The sequence below is a fragment of the Rana temporaria genome, chromosome 11 (genome assembly GCF_905171775.1).
Source record: "Rana temporaria chromosome 11, aRanTem1.1, whole genome shotgun sequence".
Taxonomy (NCBI): Eukaryota; Metazoa; Chordata; class Amphibia; order Anura; family Ranidae; genus Rana; species Rana temporaria.
This window is the reverse complement of record NC_053499.1, coordinates 157,446,669-157,471,300: the sequence shown is the minus strand read 5'-3', so window position 1 is coordinate 157,471,300 and position 24,632 is coordinate 157,446,669. Positions and strand designations below refer to the sequence as shown.

Here is a 24,632-nt window from a genome sequence, read left to right as displayed (position 1 = left end):
CGCTGGGTCTCTATTAGTGGTGGCCGGGTAGGGAAGGCAGAGTGGGTTGATGAGGGGTCAGTATGGCCTGACTGGGCACACATTGCCCCATTACCGCGTCGCCTTACTTCCGTCCACCCGGCGCCCCTCACTTTTTCGCGCCCCTCATTTCTTCCCTCACACTTCACCTGACAAAACCCCGCCCACCAACCTCTAGAACTAGAGCCCCGCCCAAAAGACCTCCCAGCTCCCCCTGTCACCTCTCCGTGAGGCGCCGAACTCTCCTGTCCCCGCTTAAACTCATTGTCCCGCCCCTTCTCCATGGCAACAGCATCTCTCCGGACAGTTCAGTTGTCGCTGGCTCTATTGGTTGCTGGCTAAGGGAAAGCCCCGCCCCTAGCTGCTGTGTATCGAAGTGCAGTGTCCCGCTCTCCCCGGAACCTTTCCCTCCTCTCTCCTTGTTTCCCGCCGTTGCTATGGGGAGTGTTGATGAAGCTGCACCCATTCAATGGAATGGCGGTGAGGAGGGTTCGTTTGAAGGAGAGCTGGGTGTGCGAGAGAGCCGGGCTGCAGCCGGTGGGGGCAGGTAATGCCAGGAGCACCCTGAGTAACCAACCCTACTAATACGGGGCAGAGAATGACATGCTGTAACCCATAGCAACCATCCATACAGGGCTGGTATAATAATAATCACCATGGCAACCATCCATAGAGGGCTTCTATAATAATAATCACCATGGCAATCATTCATTTAGCACTTCTCTAATAATAATCACCATGACAACCATCCATACAGGGCTTCTATAATAATAATCACCATGGCAACCATTCATTTAGCACTTCTAATAATCACCATGGCAACCATCCATAGAGGGCTGCTATAATAATAATCACCATGACAACCATTCATAGAGCATTGCTATAATAATAATCACCATAGCAACCATTCATAGAGGGCTGCTATAATAATAATCACCATGACAACCATCCATAGAGGGCTGCTTTAATAATCACCATGGCAACCATCCATAGAGCACTTCTATAATAATAATCACCATGGCAACCATCCATAGAGCACTTCTATAATAATAATCACCATGGCAACCATCCATAGAACACTGCTATAATAATAGAATAATTCTGTACACCTTTCACCCACTTCTCTCCCTGACATGTTCAGATCTCCTGATGCTCCTTGTATAATATTTGGCACAGCACAGAGGATTAGTGGTTAGCACTTCTGCAGCACTGGGGTCCCCGGTTCAGATCCTGGCCAGGACTCTGTATGCATGGAGTTTGCATGTTCTCCCTGTGCTTACGTGGGTTTCCTCCCACACTACAAAGACACGCTGATAGGGTGATTGGCCCTAGTATGTGACTGTAGTATGTCAGATGGGGAGCTTCGATTGTAAGCTCCTTGAGGGCAGAGACTGAGTATGCATGGGCGGAGCTTGAGGGGGCTGCCCATGCTTCGGATTACCCATGCAGCGTCCCTGTCACGTGAGGTTTCACACTGTGTTGCTGGAGGAAAGGGCTTACTGCGTGGCAGGTAATTCAGTATACTCAGCTGAAAAGGGGCCCACTTTTGGCCCTCTGAGTTTCATCTTCACAGGGTGACTAGGCAAGCCATTTCCTCCAGCGGGACACTCTCTGCTCCGTCCCCCGCCCCCCCCCCCCAGCATCTGCTCTGTTGTGCACGTCCACATAAGATGGGGGGCAGGCAGGCCACACGCTGAGCTGCTGGGTGAAAGCGGCGGGCTTGTGTGTGAATTTGGACGTCAAAGGGCCAGTCCACCCCAGGCTGGGCCCTCTGAGTTTCCTCTTTTACATGCAAGCCCGCCACTTTCACCCCGCATCTCAGAGTGTGGCCTGCCCCCCATCTTATGTGCACGTGCAGATGGTGTTTCGCCGCTAAGTGTTGTTCTGTCAGATAGGCAAACCTGTGAGATCAGAAGTCTCGCCGATAAGTGGTGTTCTGTCAGATAGGGAAACCTATGAGATCAGAAGGCCCCCCCGCAAAGTGGTGTTCTGTCAGATAGGCAAACCTGTGAGATCAGAAGTCTCGCCGCTAAGTGGTGTTCTGTCAGATAGGGAAACCTATGAGATCAGAAGGCCCCCCCCGCAAAGTGGTGTTCTGTCAGATAGGCAAACCTGTGAGATCAGAAGTCTCGCCGCAAAGTGGTGTTTTGTCAGATAGGCAAACCTGTGAGATCAGAAGTCTCGCCGCTAATTGGTGTTCTGTCAGATAGGCAAACCTGTGAGATCAGAAGTCTCGCCGCTAAGTGGTGTTCTGTCAGAGTCTCTGCGGACTAGGCCGAAGCCGCGGCCTCGCTTAAAACATCCTGCCCGCAGCTCGCCACGATCCTGGGAAAAGGGCGTGAGCTGCGGGCAGGATGTTTTAGGCGAGGCCGCGTCTTCGGCCTAGTCCGCAGAGCGCCTGTCCTAAGTTTTGAGGCGAGACTGTAGCTTCGGCCTAGTCCGCGGCCTTTTCCCAGGATCGCGGCGGACTAGCCCTCGCCTAAAACATCCTGCCTGCGGCGATCCTGGAAAAAAGGCCGCAAACGGCATCCGGTGGTGATGCTAAGCAGGGGGAAAACAGATTGCCCCATGGAAACAAGGTAAATCAAGCCAAAAAAATAAAGAAGGTCAACTTATGCATCAGGGCCCACACCTCTGACAGTATGTAAAGCTCTGCCTAAACTGTAATAATGATGAAGCCAAGGACTACATTGCAGTTTTCCAGCCTATCCAACAACTACAACTCCCATCATGCCCTGCCAGCCAGGACTTGTAGTTTTGTAACAACAGAAGTTGGATGCTCGAGATAAATTCTTCATTTCTATCTTTCCAGGCACAGTGGAGTCTCTGGCACTCCAAGGGACGTACCGAGAGAAGATTGTCAGCCTGGGGGATGCATTTAAAAACTTCCAAAGTCTCCGTTCCTTGGACTTGTCTAGAAACATAATAATCAGTTTGCAGGTAAGTTCACTTGTTGACAACACCCTGGGGTTCAGAATCGTTCAGCAAAGGTTTTAGGGCTCAATCGCACTTTTTTACGCGTTTTTACTTTTTTTACTTTTTCCCCTTTAGCTACAGTGGCTGTGGGGGGTACAAATGCCAGAATTCTTTGCTTTGTAGGTGTGGCAGGGATTATACCCCTGGTTGCTTTCAGCAGGCGTAGTGCCCGCCCAGTGCAACCCATTCAAGTGAATTGGGCCGCTCTGCAAGTGCCAGTGCAGGGTTCAAAGGGTTAAATTCCCATAGACACCCTCCTAAACCTTGTGGACGGCCTTCCTAGAAGAGTTGAAGCTGTTATAGCTGCAAAGGGCGGGGCCAACTCAATATTGAACCCTACGGACCAAGACTGGGAGACCATTAAAGTTCATGTGAGTGTAAAGGCAGGTGTCCCAATACTTTTGGCAATATAGTGTAGGTGTGAAAGTCAGGTGTCAAATGATGATCCCCCTAAGGTGTCAACAAACCATTGACCATATACAGATATATCCAAGAACATGATGAATGTCCTGTATTGCTTCCCTCTGCTGTGTATGTGAATAGTTTGCCCATTAAAAACAGTGGCGGCGTGTAATAAAAGTTATTTTGCGTTTTGCTTTCGCAGGGAATTGAATACTTGCACTCTCTTGGTTACCTGAACTTATATTATAATGACATTGCGTCTCTTGAGGAGGTGAAGCATCTCAAACGTTTGGCACAGCTGAAAACTCTGGATCTGCGTCTGAATCCAGTGACCAGACAGAACGCCGATTACCGTCTTTTTGTCATCCACATCGCGGGGACATTGGAAACACTAGGTGGGTACCGGGCTGGGCTGGGGGGGGGGAGGGTTGGGAGAGGTTTAATCACTTCAGCCCCAGACCATTTTGTTGCTAAAGGGCCAGACCCCTTTTTTGCGATTCGGCGCTGCGTCGCTTTAACTGACAATTGCGCGGTCGTGCGACGTGGCTCCCAAACAAAATTGGCGTCCTTTTTTTTCCCTACAAATAGAGATTTATTTTGGTGGTATTTGATCACCTCTGCAGTTTTTATTTGTTGCGCTATAAACAAAAATAGAGCAACAATTTAAAAAAAAATAAAAAATCAATATTGTTTACTTTTTGCTATAATAAATATCCCCCAAAAATATATAACAAAATATATAACATTTTTATTTTTTTTCCTCAGTTTAGGCCGATACGTATTCTTCTACATATTTTTGGTAAAAAAAACACGCAATTAGCGTTTGATTGGTTTGCGCAAAATGTATAGCGTATACAAAATAGGGGATAGTTTTATGGCATTTTTATTAATAATTTTTTTTTTTACTAGTAATGGCGGCGATCAGCGATTTTTTTTCGTGACTGCGACATTGCATCGGACACTTTTGACACATTTTTGGGATCATTGTAATTTTTACAGCGATCAGTGCTATAAAAATGCACTGATTACTGTGTAACTGACACTGGCAGTGAAGGGGTTAACCACTAGGTGGCGCTGAAGGGGTTGAGTGTTTCCTAGGGAGTGCTTCTTACTGTATGGGGGATGGGCTCTGTGTCACATGACACTGATCTCCGCTCCGAGCACACGGAGCGGAGATCAGTGTCATTGTCACTAGGCAGAGGGGGAAGATGCTTGTTTACACAAGCATCTCCCCGCTCTATCTCTCCGTGAGACGATCACGGGTGTCCCCGTGACGATCGAGTCCGCGGGACCCACTGTCGGGCTCGCGGAGAAAGCGGCAGGGTCGCGAGCGCGTCGCCAGCGGCGGCGTGTGCGACCACGCGGCGGCATCTTAAAGGGGACGTACCTATGCCTGTCTGTGCCACTCTGCCAACGTAAATATACAGGAGGCGGTCCTTAAGCGGTTAAAGTGGAAGAAAAGCATAAGGACGGCCATACATTATGCAATTTCCTTTCCTTCTATCACAGGTTGATTTTCCCCCCAGCAACACAGTCAGTGATGATGGGGGCAATCCCTCCTGCAGAGTTGTTGTATTCGGACAGCAGGAGGTTTTTCAGCCATCAGAACACAATGATCACTGCTGGCAGCTATAGCCGCTGTCAGTGATCACATTTTTGTAACGTGTTCAAAGATTTACTTTTGAAGAGATTTCCGTGTTGGCGTGTTTATGAGGGTGCAGGTGTCTTGCCGAAAAAGGTCCCCCCTGTACTGCGCAGGCGTGGCGCCTGCCTCGCAAAAATACCCGAACATGTAGAGCTGAGAGTTAGCTCTAGACGGCGCCTGCGCACACCTTCTGACATCCAGGCTCATTCCTTGCCATCCCCGTGGACAGAGGATGTTAAAAAAAAGAGCTAGGAGGCCGAGCGAGCCGTCCGACTGGCCACTTACAGCAAGGTCCACGTAGGCGCCATCTAGAGCTGACTCTCAGCTCTACACGTTCGGCTATTTTATGAGGCAAGCGCCACGCCTGCACAGTACAGGGGGGGCATAATCTACGGGGGGGGACACTCATCGGCAGAACACCTGCTCAAAAAAAAAAAAAAAACACACACACAACTTGGAAAAGCGTTCGATCGAATCGATCAGATATGGGGGTGTTGCTAATATGTTTTGTCTGCGTCCTCTGTTATTATTTTTGTAAATGCTTTCTGTTGTGTAGTGCAAAATTATGATAAACTAAGAGCCGGTTCACACTGGGGCGGCACGACTTGCTGAGCGACTCGGCAAGGTGATCTGCCCACAACTTCAGAGGCGACTTGCAAAATGACTTCTGTATTGAAGTCAATGCAAGTCGCCCTGAAGGCGCCCCCAAAGTCGTACAAGAACCTTTTTCTAAGTCGGAGCGACTTGAGTCACATCTATTAGAACGGTTCCATTGTACAGAACGGAGCGCGACTTGTCAGGTGACCAATTTGCATGACGAGTCGCCCTGTGTGAACCAGTGACTTGTCGTTATGGTTCCCCTATCCAGATGGTTCCTGTAAGGACTACGTTGGCGCAATCCTTGCCGACGGAAATTTACGAACCTCGGCCGGCATCCAGGCTCATTCCTTAACATCCCCGTGGATTGGAGGATGGTAAAAAAAAGAGCCAGGAGGCCGAGCGAGCGGAGCGAGCCGCCAGAGCGAAGCGAGGACGTGAGGCCGACTGGCCACTTTCCTCAAAATCCACGTCGCCCTGGATGCCGGCCGAGGTTCGGAGACTTCCGTCGGCAAGGATGGCGCCTGCGCAGTCCTTACAGGAACCATCTCGATGGCTGGAACCATATCGTCAGATCACCGGCTCTAACTGATGGAGGAACTGACCTGAGATTGTTGACTTCCATGTAAGAGAATCACAAAAGGATTAATTTCAGAGGATTACATTACCAGAGTCCTTAGCAACCCTGGAAGGCCTCTTTTTATTAAAGCTAACCAATGTTTACCGTGCATTGTACACCATTTAACTTAAAGTATAACTGAAGACAAAACTTTTTTTTTTTTTTTCAATTTGGACAGAGTGGAGAGGGATTAGAGCCCCTGTCAGTTTTTATTATTGTCTGTGTCCCCGTTGGGGAGATTCCACCTCTTTCTATTTGTTGAGTTTACCATTATCATTGAAAAAGAAAGTAAAAGAAATTGCCCACATTTTTGGTTGTCCCCAGAAAAGTAATAGAGGGGACACTACCGTGTTTACCCGAAAATAAGACCTACCCCCAAAATAAGCCCCGCTGGGTGTTTTGATGCCAAAATGAATATAAGACCCAGGCTTATTTTCGGGGGAAACACGGTAGTTCTGGTGGCCTGAGGGTCCCCAAGAAATTCCCCTAATTTATAGGGATTTTTTTTCTCACTTCCTGTTTGGCTATGGGACAGGAAGTGAAGGGAAATTTCCGAAATGGGACACAGATAGCGGGAAAAAAATATCTGACACGGGTTATAACCCTCTCTTGCTCTATCCAAAATGAAGAAAAAAGTTTTACTTTAGGCTACTTTCCCACTGAGGCGCTTTACAGGGGTTTTTAGCGCCTGTAAAGCGCCACTCCTGTCACTTCAGTGTGAAAACCCGAGGGCTTTCACACTGGGGCGGTGCATTGTCAGGACGTTAAAAAAAAGTCCTGCAAGCAGCAGCTTTGAGGCGCTTTAGGTCGCGGTCAATACACCGCTCCTAAAGCGCCCCTGCCCATTGAAATCAGTGGGCAGCGCCGCCAAAGCGTTTCAGCAGCGGTGCTTTGCGAGCGCTATTTACCCCTTCATCGGCCGCTAGCGGGGATTAAAAGCGCCCCACTAGCGGACGAAAAGCACACCTCCCAATATTTTGAGATGGGAATGAGGGACACCTACTAGTAAATAGGACACGCCCCCCTGCCACACCCTCTTAAAGGAGAATTAACCAAAAAAAGTTATATAAATCCACAAGGGATTTTTTTTACCCACTACTATTCCTTTTAAAATTTACAAATGTAGCAATTTAAAGATTGGATGAAAGGTTTAGCACTGAGAAGTAGTTTTTGAAAGATAAAAAGTGAATTTTGTATACACCTATATAGATCAGACCAAAATGAGGGACTGAGGGACATTCCTCCAAATCAGGGACAGTCCCTCCAAATCATAGACAGTTGGGAGCTATGGAAAAGTGCAGCTAAAACGATGGTAAAGCGCCTGCTAAAAACAGTGGCGCTTTACCGCTGTCGATCAGCGGCTTGCAGCCAATAGGCAGCAGCTGCTGATCAATGTATTCTAACAGTCGCACTGTCAGTGGTAAAGCATGAAGGATTCCTCTATCCGCCTCGCATGTGTGGATTGTGGAATCTGTTTATTTAAAAAAAAAAAAAATTTGTTTAGCCTGCTAGATGATCAAAAATAAAAAATCGATCTGCCTATGGCCAGCCTTTTAGCTGGATTCAGGTAGAGGTGCCTAACGTTAGGCAGGCGTAGCGTATCTCATATACGCTACGCTGCCGTAAGTCAGAGAGGCAAGTGCTGTATTCACAAAGCACTTGCGTCCTAAGTTACGGCGGCGTATCGTAAATGTGCCGGCGTAAGCGCGCCTAATTCAAATTGTGAAGAAGTGGGAGTGTTTTATGTAAATAAAGCATGACCCCACGTAAATGACGTTTTGAACGAACGGCGCATGCGCCGTCCGTGGACGTATCCCAGTGCGCATGCTCCAAATTACGCCGCAAAGACTCATTGGTTTCGACGTGAACGTAAATTACGCCCAGCCCCATTCACGGACGACTTACGCAAACGACGTAAAAATTTAAAAGTTCGATGCGGTTCCGACGTCCATACTTAACATTGGCTGCGCCATCTTTTTGGTGGATTATCTTTCAGCCTGAAAACGCCTTACGTAAACGGCGTATTTTTACTGCAACAGGCAAGCGTACGTTCGTGAATAGGCGTATCTTGCTGATTTACGCATTCTAGGCATAAATCAGCGTACACGCCCCTAGCGGCCGGCGTAAATAGACAGCGAAGATACGACGACGTCCATACTTAACATTGGCTGCGCCATCTTTTCGGTGGATTATCTTTACGCCTGAAAACGCCTTATGTAAACGGCGTATCTTTACTGCGACGGGCAAGCGTACGTTCGTGAATAGGTGTATCTCGCTGATTTAGGCATTCTAGACGTAAATCAGCGTACATGCCCCTAGCGGCCGGCGTAAATAGACAGCTAAGATACGACGACGGCACCGGCGGTCGTATCTTAGCTACATTTAAGTGTATCTCAATTTGAGATACACTTAAATATACGACGGCGCAGATTTGGAGTTATGGCGGCGTATCTACTGATACGCCGTCGTAAGTCTTTCTGAATCTGGCTATTAGGCCCCTTGCACACTGGGGCGTTTTTCATGCGGTACAGCGCTAAAAATATCGCTGCTATACCGCATGAAAAATCATGCCCTGTAGTGTTCAATGTGAAAGCCCGAAGGCTTTCACATTGAAGCAGTGCGCTAGCAGGAGCGCACCAAAAGTCCTGCTAGCCGCATCTTTACCGCAGTATAGGAGCGGTGTGTTCACCGCTCCTATACCGCGCCTTCCCATTGAAATCAATGGGAAAGCGCGGTAATACCACGGTATTAACCCTTTTTCGGCCGCTAGCGGGGGTTAAAACCTCACCGCTAGCGCCCGAATATCGCGCTAAATAGGACGGTATAGCCGCGCTACAAATAGCGCGGCTATACCGTCACCGCGGCTGCACGCCTCAGTGTGAAAGCAGCCTTAGTTTTCTTCAGGGCTTTGGCTTGATGCTCTTTTATTTATTTATTTTACATTTTCTTTGTAAAAGTGGGTAGGTATTTGTCATGCGGGTAGTTAAATGGTTAACCCCAAAGCAATCTTACCCACAGAGTGCGTATAACAAGGGAGGTCCCTGCCCAGGTTTGTGTTGTGTAGTGCCTGGGATGTTGCTATGGCTTCCTCGGGAGTTTGTTTGGCTTATGCATGAAGTTCAGTTCATCCAACTGTCAGCCAGGCCCATTACTCCTCACTGCACCGGCCATGCAGCAGATCAGCTGAAACTAGGAGAGGGGGGTGGGGGGACAGTCCGGCATTTCACACCTCCAGTGATCACATCTCACTCCAGATATGTCACTCTTTTCAGATGAGAGACCGGTGAGGGAGAGCGAGAGGAAAAACGCAACTTATAACTTCCAGCTGAAATCTCAGGAGACGTCCGAGTCCGGGAGGTGAGTGCTGACTGTCAGTAAAATGTCCTTTTGTTGTTTGGGAAAGAAAATAAAATACTATTGTCATGCGTGTGAATGGAGCTGCAGCTGGATGTGCAGCTTGACATCTGTTTACAGCAGGGGTGTCCAAACTTTTCATACAAAGGGACACTTTATCGTCCTTCAGACTTTAGGGGGGCCGGATTGTGGCCAAACGGGGCAGAAAATGTCACGAGCCCAGCATCGGGGAGAATAAATATGTCCTCGGGGTTGGTGGTCAAATGGAGGAGGAGAATTCCCCCTAATAGTAGGAGGAATAGTATCCCATCATTGGTATCCGTGGAAGATATAGTGCCCCATTGTTGGTGTCAGTAGGAGGAATAGTGCCTCATATCAGTGGAAGGAATTGTGCCCCAAGGGCCGGTGACTTGTCCTTAAGGTTCCCCTAACATGAAAGTTCCTTCAAGGGCTGCGCAGGCGCAAACTTGCCGACGGAAATCTCCGAACCTCGGCCGGCATCCGGGCTCATTCTTTAACATCCCCATGGATTGGAGGATGTTAAAAAAAGAGCCAGGAGGCCGAGCGAGCCGTCCGAGCGAATCGAAGACGTGAGGCCGACTGGCCACTTTCCTCGAAATCCACGTCGCCCTGGATGCCGGCCGAGGATCGGAGATTTCCGTCGGTAAGTTTGCGCCTGCGCGGTCCCTAAAGGAACTTTCTCGTTAGCCGGAACCATATCAACAGATCATATTGCGCCTGCGCAGGAACTTTTTACGTTAGCCGGAACCTAATCGGCAGATCACCGGATTAAGGCTGGCAAAGGGCCACATCTGGCCCTCGGGCCGCAGTATGGAGACCCCTGGTTTACATTGTAGAGATGCCTGCAGAGCTCTTCATACTTGTCTATTCCTGTTCCGGGTGTGCTGAGATTGGTGGATCTCAAGGCTGCTTTCACACTGATCAGGGGGGGACCTTTACAAAATAAAAGAAGAAATAAAGAAAAATATAAAATATATATAAAAAAAGGGGGGTAGCAAAGATTTATTTTTATAAAAAAAAAGGGGGTTGTCATCTGGGGACCTCCGGACCCCTAAAAAAATAATAATTGGCCCTTTAATAAAAAATTAAATAAAAATATATAAAATAATTTTTTTTTTATAAAAAAAAAAAAAAAGGGAGGGGTTGTTATCTGGGGCCCTGGGGACCTCCGGACCTCTAAAAAAAAGAAAAAAAAATTGTCCCTTTAATAAAAAATAAAATAAAAGTATATTAAAATGTATTTATTTTTATTATAAAAAAAATATAAAAAAAAGGGGGGTTGCCACCTGGGGCCCTGTGGGACCTCCGGACCCCTTACAGGTGTACTGCCTGTACCCCCCCTGATGGCGGCCCTGAATACCAGATATTACCTTGGTAAAGTAACAGGACATTATCGATGTGCTGAGAGCAGAGCTGTGGGAGGGACCCAGCATGCCCCACCCACCACAGGCTTCCTGCAGAAAACTACAGGAGGGGGCGGAGACCAGACCAGTCTCCTTGCACAAGGAGAGAGAGCAGCAGTGATTGGTCTTTATTACAGGAAGTCTCACACTGGATTACGGCACAGATCTGGGAGAAATACACAAAGCGAAATCCACTGTAAACAATCCTGTATTGGTTTTTCATGTTTATTTGGATTTACCTGTGTAGTAACCGATAGAGTAAATGGTGGGCTTTGGATTTGTAGATGTGATAGTGACGTCACAGCAGTGTAACTGGCAGAACTCTTTCGTTTTTAGTATGTTGTAGACATGGGAGGGGCTCAGATCAGCCATATTGTGTAACAACGTGAAGGGTCATACAAATGTATATATGTTTATGGATGATGTGAGTAGACTGTGTGAGAGATATCAATAATAAATCACTAACTGTATGAGAGATATCAATAATAAATCGCTATTGCCGTTTCAGCTCTATGCACAGCCCGTCACGCAGCCATCTCTATGGGGATAGAGGAGGAGCTAAAGCTCACTTGGATTTCGGATTGAGCAACATGACTGGTAAGATCTTAAAACTAAGCGCGTAAGTTGTACGTCCGGCGTAAAGTTATTCCCCATAAAGGAGGTGCAACCCGGCAACAGGCAACAGACATGCACAGGTCTGCACCAGTGAACACAAGCCGGCGTATTGTGCGTGTGTCTGGCTGGGCGTACGTTATGTTCACGGTGTACGCAGTGATCCGGCGTAGCTTAGGATGTTTTGCCGTCGTGGTTGTGAACAAGCGCATGGGGTTGCGTTCACATCACGGCGCGTGCGTAGTTCGTGATACGTACCTGTTCGGCGCTCGGCCCAGCATGGGGTCACGTCTCATTTGCATGGGTTCACGCCCACTTCCACCTACGCCGACGTGCGCCTTCGAAACCCACGCAGTGTTGGGAGTACTGGCTTGCTGAATGTAATGCTTGCCTCTTTGCGCTGCGTTGGCGTAGCGTACGGTGGTTACTCTACGGCGGCGTAATGTGCCCCTTGCTCTTTGTGAATCTGGGCCAGAGTCTCTGGCTGACCCCGGACACAACCAGTGTGTTCAGGATTTTCCATGATGACCATCCATGTGGCCTAAACATCAGCTTTGATGCAGCGTGCTGTACGGCATGTCTTCAAGTGCATTTAGAGCAGCTGAGTGTAAATGCAACTTGCTTATTATTTCAAAATAATACATTGTGATACCCGCATTTATGTTCATGAAATGTTTCTCTGCTGCATTTTGTATAATAGAGACAATCCTGTTCATTTTTTGTTTCAGAAATGGGCAGGACAAATAGTCAGGAACAGCATTCCAGAGATTATACCAGAGGCTCTTCTCCCTCTAAGTATCAGGCAAGTTTACCTTCTTTATAACATTACTACCGCGTTTCTCCAAAAATAAGCCCGGGTCTTGTATTAATTTTGGCAACAAAAGACACAGTAGGGCTTATTTTCGGGGTAGGCCTTATCATGTAATCTGCTGTCTTCTCTCCTTCTCTCTCTCCCTGCCTGTCAGGAATCCCCAGTGTGAACTGAGTTAAAATGCTTGTAAAATCCTATAATCCCCTCTATTACAGTATTATATAATGTACAATGTGTGCGTTTCTGTAATATAATTGGGCCAAATACCTTTGTTAAAGGGCCGCTCTGCCCTTCTGTGACCCGCTGGAGCTTTCTTCCCCGCAATTATATTACAGAAACTCACACATTGTACATTATATACTACTGTAATAGAGCGGATTATTGAATTTTACAAGTATTTTAAACTAGGTCTTATTTATGGGGAAGCGGATATAACCCTACTGTCAAAGGATAGGGGAGAGTGGAGAAAAGACAGGGCAGTCCCTGCACAGTGTGCGGGGACCGCCCTGTCATCCACCGGCTCAGCGGGGATCAACGGAGCGATCCCCGCTGAGCAAGAGGAGGTTCATTACTGATCCGCCCGTGTGAAAGGGGCCTAACTCAAATTGTAATTGTGATAACATTGGGCCATATTCTCAAACAAGTTACGCCGGTGTATCTACTGATACACCGGCGTAAAAATCGAATTTCCCGCCGGCGTATCATTATTTTGTATTCACAAAACAAGATACGCCGGATTTAGGCTAGGATCCGACTAGTGTAAGTCACTTACACTGTCGGATCCTAAATGTAATTCGCCGCCGGCCGCTAGATGGCGCTTACGTTCAGGTCTCATTTGTTTATGCAAATGAGCCCGATACGCCGATTCCCGAACGAAATCGCGTCGCGTAACCGTCGCTTACGTCGTTTGCGTAAGCGTAAGGTTACCCCTGCTATATGAGGGGTAACCTTACGCCAGTCCCACGTATGCCATGTTAAGTATGGCGTCGGGTCCGCGTCGTCTTTTCCCGTCGGGTACGTCGTTTTACTAAGTCGTTCTTGAATACGACTTTACATCAATGACGCACACGTCGGCGTCATTGACGTTTTCCGTCGAGAACTGGAGCATGCGCACTGGGCTATTTTAAGCCCGGCGCATGCGCAGTTCGAACGGCACTGGGGGCGCGCTTAATTTAAATACAAGCCGCCCCCCTTGGAATTACGCGGGGATACGCCAGGCCAATTACACGGAGCAAGTTTGGGGAATACAGCACTTGCTCCTGTAAGTTGGGGGCGGCGTAGTGTAAATGGTTTACGCGACGCCGCCGCAGGATCTGCGAGAATATGGCCCATTATATTTATTGGATCTCCATTTACATGAAATGTTTCTATTTACAGTCTGAAGAGCACCAGTCCTATCTACAGCCACAAACCGACTTTGAAGACGGTATTGGTATAATATTTTGATATTTATCTGATTCATACTAAATTATATTTCAAAACAATTAAACTGAAGAAAACTGTGCTTAGTGCAACAAATAATTTACAAGTGTTATATACAGTGCCTTGAAAAAGTATTCATACCCCTTGAAATTTCCCACATTTTGTCATGTTACAACTAAAAACGTAAATGTATTTTATTGGGATTTTATGCGATAGACCAGAAATGGGCAAACTACGGCCTGGCGGACCTTTTAATCCGGCCCCCACCCGCGATCTCCTTGTGCCGCGATCGCAGCTAATTGAGGCCGCGGCCTATGCTTCGAGGGGGCTGGAGCGAGGCGAGCGCAGATAGGCTGCGGGCGCTCCGCCTCCGGCCGCCTCTCACCCCGGGGGATTGGGGAATTCCTCTGAGAGGGCGGTGCCACCTACGTCACTGCCACGGGGAGACACAGGAATGGAGCTGGCCAGAGGCTGCAGATAACCCGGCGGTCACGTGATCACACAGCGCGCGAACAGCAGGATATGGTAGGAGAGGCCAAAAAGACTAATTTAAAATATCCACTCTTATATCCACTTTTATATATATGCCCATTATATAGTTTTTCAAATGCACTTAGGGGGCAGTGGCGGCTGGTGCTCAAATTTTGGGGGGGCGCAAACGGAAAAAATAAAAAAACGCAGCCTGACTGTGCCCATCAACTGTCACCACTGTGACATGCCATCAAAAGCAATCACTGTGCCATCAATTGTCACCATTGTGCCATGCCAAACGCAGCCACTGTGCCATGCCATCAAACGCAGCCACCGTGCCATCAATTGTCACCACTGTGCCATGCCAAATGCAGCCACTGTGCCATGCCATCAAACGCAGCCACTGTGCCATCAATTGTCACCACTGTGCCATGCCATCAAACGCAGCCACTGTGCCATCAATTGTCACCACTGTGCCATGCCATCAAACGCAGCCACCGTGCCATCAATTGTCACCACTGTGCCATGCCAAATGCAGCCACTGTGCCATGCCATCAAACGCAGCCACTGTGCCATCAATTGTCACCACTGTGCCATGCCATCAAATGCAGCCACTGTGCCATCAATTGTAGTTTTGTAAAATAACTATTTTTATGCTTTTCTACATTAAATTAATCTAAACATTTAATGTTACAAATTTAATTTTTTATTTATATAAATTCACACATACACACCGTCCATCTACTCTTGGTCCGGCCCCCGGGTCCAATATATGAACCCATTACGGCCCTCGAGTCAAAAAGTTTACCCACCGCTGTGATAGACCAACACAAAATGGCACATAATTGTGAAGTGGAAGGAAAATTATAAATAAATATGTGAAAAGTGTTGGGTATATTTGTATGGCGCCCCCCTGAGTCAACAAATGATCTTAGTTTCCATTGACTTCTATGGGGAAACTTGAGTTTTTGGATTACAAGCATTCTCCTGGAATGGATTATGCTCGTAATCCAAGGTTCCACTGTATTTACTATGCCGTTTGTAATGGAAAAGAGCTTGTGATGTCTAGAATGCGTAGGGGCCAACGGAGTAATAATAAGTGCTAATAAGGATTGAAATGCTGGTTATGGCCCGGATTCACAACGGACTTACCACGGCGTATCTCCAAGTACGCCGTCGTAAGTCCGAATCCGAGCCGTCGTATCTATGTGCCTGATTCATAGAATCAGTTACGCATAGATTTGGGCAAGATACGAGCGGCGTAAGTCTCCTACGCCGTCGTATCTTGGGGTGCATATACGCTGGGCGCTTCCGTTGATTTCCGCGTCGAATATGCAAATGAGCTAGTTACGCCGATTCACTTACGTACATGCGCCCGGCGTATCAAGATACGTCGTTTACGTAAGGCGTCTGACCGGCGTAAAGTTACCCCTCATAAAGCAGGGGTAAGTCATGTTGGGTATGGACGTCGGAAACGTCCGAACAGCGTCGTATTTTACGTCGTTTGCGTAAGTCGTCCGTGAATAGGGCTGGGCGTAGGTTACGTTCACGTCGACTAAGCATTGAGCGGGCGTAATTTACTTTGAAAATTCGACGTGATACTGAGCATGCGCGCGCATGCGCCGTTCGTTAAGCGCGTCATTTACGTGGGGTCACGAATCATTTACATACAACACGCCCCCTACCAGCCTAGTTTGAATTAGGCGGGCTTACGCTGGCCCATTTACACTATGCCGCCGTAACTTAGAGCGCAAGTTCTTTCTGAATACGGGACCTGCCGCTCTAAGTTACGGCGGCGTAGTGTATCTGAGATACGCTACGCCCGCCTAAAGATAGGCGCTTCTTTGGGAATCTGGCCCTTTATCTCTGCTGACAGTTGACCTCATTTAGCAGGACAGGAATGGTCAGGGCTGTTTTGTGAGAGAACCCAACTGAGCTCAGACTTTTTATATTTCCCCTTTGCTTTGTTTTCCTGTTTAGAGTACAGGCCATTGCCATCCCCAACACGCTCTTCTCTCCGTTCTCCAGGCCTCTCCTCTCGCCCTAAAGAAGGACACCGCGTCACCTTCGCCGACTCCACAATGTCTGAGTTTTTTCCAAAGCAAGAGGATATTTCTACGCCTATGAAAAACCAAGACGATATCGGCTCCACAAAACATTTGGGTTTTAGCTACCCGGACAAACTGGGGACGGCATTTAGCTTCAAGAATACCTACCTCACATCTACACCAGTAAGGAAAGACGCTGCGGGCAGCGAGAGGATGAGGGCAAGCACCCTAGATGGGAATGAAAGGATTAGGTCTGGTGACATCAATGACATCGGCCAAAGCTCAGAGATGAGGGACCGTCTCAAACCCTCACATAATGGCGGCGAGGAGTCCAGCCGAGAGAGGCTACTGAGGCTCAGTTCCGGTATCAGACTTTTATTTATTTCTCGTCCTTTTCTCTCCCTACTCCAAAATGTATTTATCTTGCTTCTACCCAAAATGGCCCTAATGTAGAACTGCGATAGGAAAAATAAATTGTAAGCTCCTCTGACAGTAGGAAATGAGGCGAGAGGTTCAATGTTCTCTTGTGTACACAATCTTAAAGCAGGGATATATATGGGGATGTGATCCGCTTAAAGGATAACTGTACTTATTAAAGACACTGGTGTACTGTATCCGGGAACATCACAAAGCTATGCTAATCTCTATGCTTTAACTGTCACCACAAGCCCAAACCAGGGTGTGAACGCTGATTTGTTTTCAGTCACCCTGGGTGCCAACCCAATGGGGCCTGTTCTTCCCTGAGTTCCAACAAAGAAAGCCCCACCTCCGTCACTTTTTTTTTTTTTGTCAGCTTTTTGACATTTTGGAAAACAAATGTGGCAGAGGTACGTCTTTTAGGGCAATACACTTTGGTGGGGGTGGGTCAGCCACGCCTCGTGACCATTGACCTCTGGGAACCTGCCTTCTGACCTTTGACCTCTGGGGGAGGTCCCTGTTCCAATTCCTGAGTCCTAGCCTTATTCTTCAAGGGGAAACCCTAACCCCCTAACCCTAAGGGCTCTTTCACAAACGGGCGGCCCGTTCAGGTCCGCCTGCCAGTTTTTTTGGCGGACCTGAACGGGCGTTCCGTGCTCCTCTATGGAACCGCAGATGTCAGCGGTGACATGCCCGCTGACATCCGACCCGCTCCGATCCGCCAAAGTGTGACGGAGGAAAAACCTACTTTCTCTTTCGTTCATAGACGGACACAGCCTTCATTGACCTTAGGGTTATGCTTCTTCCTACCAGGAGATCTCCTGGTAGGAAGAAGCATAACCCTAAGGTCAATGAAGGCTGTGTCCGTCTATGAACTCAGAGAAATGGATTTTACGGTGAGTACAAAAATCCTTTTTTTCCATCCGTCTGGCGGATCGGATCGGGTGAATACGAACAGACGGTCCATGTTCATCCGATCCCCCTATAGGGGAGAGCTAAGAAAAGACAGGGCGGTCCCTGCACAGTGTGCGGGGACCGCCCTGTCATCCGCCGGCTCAGCGGGGATCAACGGAGCGATCCCCACTGAGCAAGCGGAGGTTCACGGGGCGGATCATTACTGATCCGCCCCATGTGAAAGGGGCCTTACTCCTCAATTCAACTGCTAAGTGCCATTGGATAGACTTCCTTTCAGTTGTTCTCACAGGAAGTGAGTGGAAATATCTCAAAAGTTAGAAGGGGGAGCTCTTCCACTCTATTGTCGCCACTATTAAAAAAGTGTCCCCATTGGAAGATTTTCCATCTATTCCTGTTCTGGCACCAACTCCAAACATTTGATTGTCTCCCAATTTCAGTCCCAAAGGACCGTTACACAGTATAAATAGGGAGAGTAAATCTTTCCCTCGGAGATAATGGGCCAGATTCACGTATCTATAGATCCGCTCGATCTACGTGAATTAAGATCCGCTCCCGCAAGTTTAGGAGGCAAGTGGCTAATTCACAAACCACTTACCTCCAAACTTACGACGGCGGATCCTAAATCCCCCAGCGGAATTCAAATTCCGCGGCTAGGGGAGTGTCATATTTAAATCAGGCGCGTTCCCGCGCCGATTTAAATGCGCAGGCGCCGTCCGCGAAATTTCCCGGCGTGCATTGCTCCCACTGACGTCGCTAGGACGTCAGTGGTTGCGACCCTTACGTAAACGACGTCCGTCCGTATTCGAGAACGACTTACGCAAACGACGTTAAAAAATTCAAATTCGACGCAGGAAAGCCGGCTATACTTAACATTGGCTGCGCCTGATAAAAGAAAGGGTAAGTATACGACGGGTACGCCGCTACGGAAACGTCGTAAGAAGACTGCGTCGGGTCCACGTACGTTCGTGAATTTGCGTATCTCGCTGATTTACATATTATTTCTTGTAAATCAGCGGGAACGCCCCCCGGCGCCATTTTTAAATTTAAAAATAGATCCGACAGTGTAACACAGTGTAACACTGTCGGATCTAGCCCTATCTATGCGTATCTGATTCTATGAATCAGGCGCATAGATAGGACCAGTGTAAGTCAGAGATACGATGGTGTATCTGTAGATACACCGTCGTATCTCTTTGTGAATCTGGCCCACAGACAGCAATACAAACTTAAAGGAGAAGTCCAGCCTGAGCTTTTCAGGCTGGGCTTCTCTGTCTGGGTCCCAGGAAAAAAAAAAAAGAAAACATACTTATTTTTTAAAGTTGCTAACTCCTTTCCGACTCCAAAAATTTAAGTAGGATTGGGGGCAAAAATATATATATTTTTTTTTATTTTGGATAAAGTAAGGCAGGGGTAGGCAACCTCGGCCCTCTGGCTGTTTTGAAACTACAAGTCCCATGTGACATTGCAAGACCCTGACAATCACAGGCATGACTCCTAGAGGCATGATGGGATTTGTAGTTTCTCCACAGCTGGAGGGCCGAGGTTGCCTACCCCTGAAGTAAGGGAAGGTTATAACCCCTGTCAGTTTTTTTTTTGCCGTCTGTGTCCGATTGGGGAGATTTACCTTCACTTCCTGTCCTATAGGCAAAACAGGAAGTGAGAGGAAATCCCTCCATAGGGAGGTAACCGCTGGTTGCCGGGGCGGACTGACCATTGAGTTACTCGGGCACTGCCCGAGGGCCCCATCAGGGTTGCCAGGCTCAGTAAAACCAGGGACAGTATGTAAAAATCTATGTTTTTTTTTTTACATCTGTCCCTGATATGTCCGAAACCGACATGCTTTTGATGTGAAAATCCCGAGATTTTAGCTGCACTGCCTCCTGGCGTGGTGGCCATCTGTAAGCCCAGGGGCCCCATAATCTTCTATTGCCCGGGGGCCCCATGAGTTGTCAGTCCACCCCTGGCTGGCTGTCACCAGGTTCACCAGAACTAGTGTCCCCATTGCAAGATTCCCCCTCTACTACTGTTCTGCTGTCAACCCAATAAAAATAGAGAAAGTGAATCTTCCGATGGCTAGGTTCACACTATTGTGGTTTCCCCAGGACTGCGTTTGCACGGGCTCAGCAGCGCTTCCATTTGAACGTTTTAGTTAGTTATACTTGAAAAAGAAAAGATGTAGCGCTGGACAATGTTTCAGGTACAGTTGATAATTGTACATATGCTGTCTTTTTCTAGATCTTTATATCACAACACACATGGCTGACCCTCCCGCGTCTTCCAGTTCTCTCTCTGCCCTCAGAAAAGGCTTCAGCGACATCTCAAAGACCTACACGCTGCCTTCTAAACCCACGCTATCCAACGCTCACTTTACTGCGAAAACTGCCGAATTGTGTCGAGATTACAAGAGCGCCTGGAACCCCGAGAAATCGTCCACTTCAAACTTGACTCAATCGGGAATGAAAAGATCCAGCAGCCTGAACTCCCTGATATCGCCGAAACCCTCCGATCTCTATTCAGACCTGCAGGTAAGTCCATAACCACACTCTGTGATCTTCTTAAAGTCGAGGTTCACCCTATAAAAAAAATTCTAACACTACATCCAGCCCAGTTCTGCGTATAAAATGACACTGACCTTTTTTTTTTTTTTGCTGTAGATAGCGTTGGCCTTAGAATTCACCGCGGCTTCCGGGTAGGGAATCCCGCGGGAGTGGGCCATCCTATTGACATGCCAATTGATTGACATGCTAAACGACGGCGCACACAGCGCGTCACGACTTCCCGAAGGAAGCTCGGTTCTATTCGGCGCCTGCGCACCGGCGCCGAATAGAGCCGAGCCGACCCGAGCTTCTTTCGGGAAGTCGTGACGCGCTGTGTGCGCCGTCGTTTAGCATGTCAATCAATTGGCATGTCAATAGGAACGCCCACTCCCGCGGAATTCCCTACCCGGAAGCCGCGGTGAATTCTAAAGGCTAACGCTATCTACAGCAAAAAAAAAAAAAAAAGGTCAGTGTCATTTTATATGCAGAACTGGGCTGGATGTAGTGTTAGAAATTTTTTATAGGGTGAACCTCGACTTTAATATGGGGCAATTGCAAAAGTGGTTCTAAAGTTTTTTTAACTTAAAGCGGAGTTCCACCCCAAAATGAAACTTCCGCTTTTTGGAATCCCCCCCCCCCCCTCCGGTGTCACATTTGGCACCTTTCAGGGAGGAGGGAGCAGATACCTGTATAATACAGGTATTCACTCACACTTCCAGGCATAGATCACTGCATGCAGCCCCCCCCTCCCCACTTCTATTTACCTGAGCCCCATCTCAATCCAGCGATGCGCACGAGCGCAATGGCTCTCTCCCTCCTCATTGGCTTAGACAGCAGCAGGAGCTATTGGCTCCTGGTGCTGTCAATTACAGCCATTAAGGAGAGCGGGGGGGGGGGGGCAACCACTCTCTGTGCGCCTGACGAAGGGGTCCTGCGTGACTCTGAGATGTTTCACTTCTCTGTGATGTGACCATGCAATAAAAACCCATTTTGGACGCTACCTTGTCCATCCATGGTGTGCTGACAAATCTCTCCCTTGTGACTTTCCAAACCAGTCTCCAGCTGGCCGTTGCTGCAGCACCAAAATCTATGAGAGTGTACCCGGGAACGTGTGCGATGGGAATATGGAGTATTACCTGTGTGTGAATGGACACACATAGGTAGATTCACACACATTGGCCTAACTTTAGGACGGCCTAGCCTGTTTAGGCTACACCGCCGTAAATTAGTTAGGCTAGTAGTGATTTTCAAACCACTTACCTGCTAATCTACGGCGGCGTAGCCTCAAACGAGCGGGCGTAAGGGCGCCTAATTCAAATGACTTGGAGGGGGGCGTGTTGTATGGAAATGAGGCTTGACCTCACGTTTTTTGAAGTTTTTTTTCACACTGCGAATGCGGCGGGCGCCTACATTTCCCAGGGCGCATTGCGACTAAGTACGCCGTACGGGCCCCTATTGATTTTGACGTGGACGTAAACGACGTAACTCCCGATTAGCGGACGACTTGCGCAAACGACATAAAAAATTCGAACCTCGCGGCGGGAACGGCGGCCATACTTAACATTGTTATTCCACTTCATAGGTGGAATAACTTTAGGCGGCCTATCCCTTACGGAAACTACGTAATTCGACGGCGTAGGTCTGGCGTACGTTCGTGAATCGGCGTATCCCTTCATTTACATAATCTACGCCGGCCGCAATGGAAGCGCCATCTAGCGGCCATCAGAAACATTGCAAGCTAAGATAGAACGGTGCAAGCCGGCCTATCTTAGCTTTGTTTAAGCGTATCTCTGTTTGAGCATACCCTTAAACAAACGCCGGCGTAGATTCAGAGTTAGGTTGGCTTATCTACTGATAAGCCGGCCTAACTCTTTGTGAATCTACCTAACAGTTCGAGAGCGAGCATGTACGAGTACCCCATAGCTGCTTGTTATGGGGGCACTTGGCAGGAAGGAGGGGCCAGAAGCGCCGGCGGGGGACCTGAAAAGAGGAGGATCAGAGCTGCTCTGTGCAAAACCATTACACAGAGCAGGTGAGCATACCATGTTTGTTATTTTGAAAAAATAAAAAATTTGTCTTTAAAATCACTTTAAAGCATAATATTGGTTGGCAGCAAATTTAAACACAATACAATGATGTCATAGATCAATACGACGTTTGTTGTTTTCAGAGAGAGGATTTGCTGAGTGAAAATGAGCCGAAGAAAAGGGAAAGCTCGCCCAGTAGAAGTGAGACTTCTTCCATCTCAGATGTTCTCCAGCAACTTATGGACTTGGTGGATCGGTACTGGAACGGCTCAGGGTCTCTCCTTCACAATCAGAGATTTCTGGGTGAGTATCTATAAATATTAACAAGCATTTAAAGGATAGACAGGTAGGGCTCCAGAACCAGCAAGAGACCTCTGTTCTGGTCCTTTCCCTAGAAAAATACTGAAAGGCACACCTATTTGTTGCCTGGCTATCACGCTGATTAAATACCTTCAGAGGCACCAACCTAATTTCCAGCTTTTAGCGCTGTCACACTTTGAATGACAATTGCGCGGTCGTGCTGCACTGTACACATATGATTTTTTTTTCTTCCCAAATAGAGCGTTTTTTTGGTGGTATTTTTATCACTGATGGGTTTTTTATTTATTTTTTATGTTGTAAAACTTTGTAAATAAGTGTTTTCTCCTTCATTGACGGACACTGATGAGGCGGCACTGATGAGGAGGCACTGACAGGCACTGATTGGCATCTGTGGTGGGTACCTCTGATAGGGGCTTCGCTGATTATCAGCACAGACCCCCCCCCCCCCTGTCAGGAGAGCCACTGATCGCTGAGGGCACTCAGACCGATGCTGTATCCACCTAGGTAAGTATTAATGGGGGGGGGGGGGAGCCTTTACTTCTCTTTTAAGAAACAATAAAGCACCTACTGCTTCAAAATGCATTTGTTTTATGTGTTTTTGATGCTTCGGTAAAGCTTTAATGAAGCTCGGTAAATGTCCTGTTTGTGTTGGTTTTATATTTGCTTTAAAAGGGCTTAGTAGAACCCCGGCTCAGCAGTACCTCCAATTTATTAGCACTCCCATTCAGCAGATCTCCAGGATTATTAGTACCCCCTACTCAGCAGATCCCCAGCACATTCGTACTCTTGTTCAGCAGATCCCTAGCTCAGTAGTTATTTTATTTGTATTTATTTAATAAAATTCTTAAAAGTACAAAAAAGTACAAAACGCAGTCAGTTACCCGTAGGCCTCGATGCGCCGAGAACAACAATACAGCAACAACCAAAAAAACACACACAGGCAGCGGAACAGATCAAATTTAAAATAGTAGCAGATCAAAGAACTATAAAAACCTATGTAATTCCATAGGCTAGACTGAAAAGCTCAGTTTTTAAAAGCTTCCTGAACTTAAAAAGATCATTCTCAAGCCTTAATTTTAGAGGCAGGGAGTTCCAAAACTGTGCTCCCTGGACCGCACTCGTCCTCCCTCCGCATTTTTTCTTACGAAATTTAGGAATCACCAAAGTTTCCAAATTAGCCGACCTTAAGGTACGGTTGGGCACATACTTGGTGAATTTTTCCTGCAGGTACACTGGCCCCTTGCCATGGGTAGCCCTGTGCACCATGCATCCAGTCTTAAACAGAACCCGTTCCTTCACGGGTAGCCAATGCAGGGCTCTCAGCGATGGCGTGATGTGGTCACGACGACCAACACCCGTGAGTAGCCTCGCAGCGGCATTCTGAATAAGCTGTAATTTGTGCATGATGTTATTAGGTAAACCCAGGTACAAAGCATTACAATAATCTAATCGACTTCCAATAATGGCATTGACCATGGAGATCTTATGCGATTCTTCAATGAAGCGAAAAGTCGACCTCAGGAGTTTCAAGTGGAAGTGACAAGAACTCACCACCTGGTTTACCTGTGGTCGTAGCGTCAATCTCTCGTCCAAGATGATTCCCAAATCCCTGACCTGGGTGACTGGCACTGGGACCGATGAAAACGAGTCCGGCCAGGTAGGGAAACCGCCCGACCATGGCTGATTGCATAAAACCATGCACTCAGTCTTGGAGCCATTGAGCATAAGATAATTGGCCCCCATCCAGGCTTGAATTTCCTCCAGGCAGGTGGCCAGAGTTATCTGTGCCCCCCCATCCCTGGGCAGAGGAATGTAGAACTGGGTGTCGTCAGCGTAGACATGAAAAGATAGGTTGTGGCGGCGGATGATATATAGCAGAGGCCTCATATAGATGTTGAACAGGAGCGGCGATAACGCCGACCCTTGAGGGACTCCACAGAACAGGGGACTATCAGAAGAGCAGTGCAGTCCCAGCCTTACTCTCTGAACCCTGTCCAGCAGAAATGAGGTCATCCA

General features: G+C 47.8%; 1 protein-coding gene across 4 annotated transcripts in view; it reads left to right on the top strand.

The window, feature by feature from the left end:
* Positions 1 to 442: 442 nt before the first annotated feature.
* The window catches only part of LRRC36 (leucine rich repeat containing 36), a 31,326-nt gene continuing 7,136 nt past the window's right edge, over positions 443 to 24,632 (top strand). Inside the window, exons 1-10 of one of the 4 annotated variants that reach the window (XM_040329521.1) lie at positions 443 to 565; positions 2,831 to 2,958; positions 3,599 to 3,791; positions 9,530 to 9,614; positions 11,544 to 11,632; positions 12,376 to 12,449; positions 13,836 to 13,884; positions 16,380 to 16,763; positions 19,967 to 20,256; positions 22,439 to 22,598. In XM_040329521.1, the coding sequence (XP_040185455.1) occupies positions 469 to 565; positions 2,831 to 2,958; positions 3,599 to 3,791; positions 9,530 to 9,614; positions 11,544 to 11,632; positions 12,376 to 12,449; positions 13,836 to 13,884; positions 16,380 to 16,763; positions 19,967 to 20,256; positions 22,439 to 22,598 (1,549 nt within the window). In that variant the 5' untranslated portion in view covers positions 443 to 468. Of the gene's footprint in view, positions 566 to 2,830; positions 2,959 to 3,598; positions 3,792 to 9,529; positions 9,615 to 11,543; positions 11,633 to 12,375; positions 12,450 to 13,835; positions 13,891 to 16,331; positions 16,764 to 19,966; positions 20,257 to 22,438; positions 22,599 to 24,632 lie in introns of all 4 variants that reach the window. The other 3 variants (XM_040329520.1, XM_040329518.1, XM_040329519.1) reach the window with 3 other exon arrangements.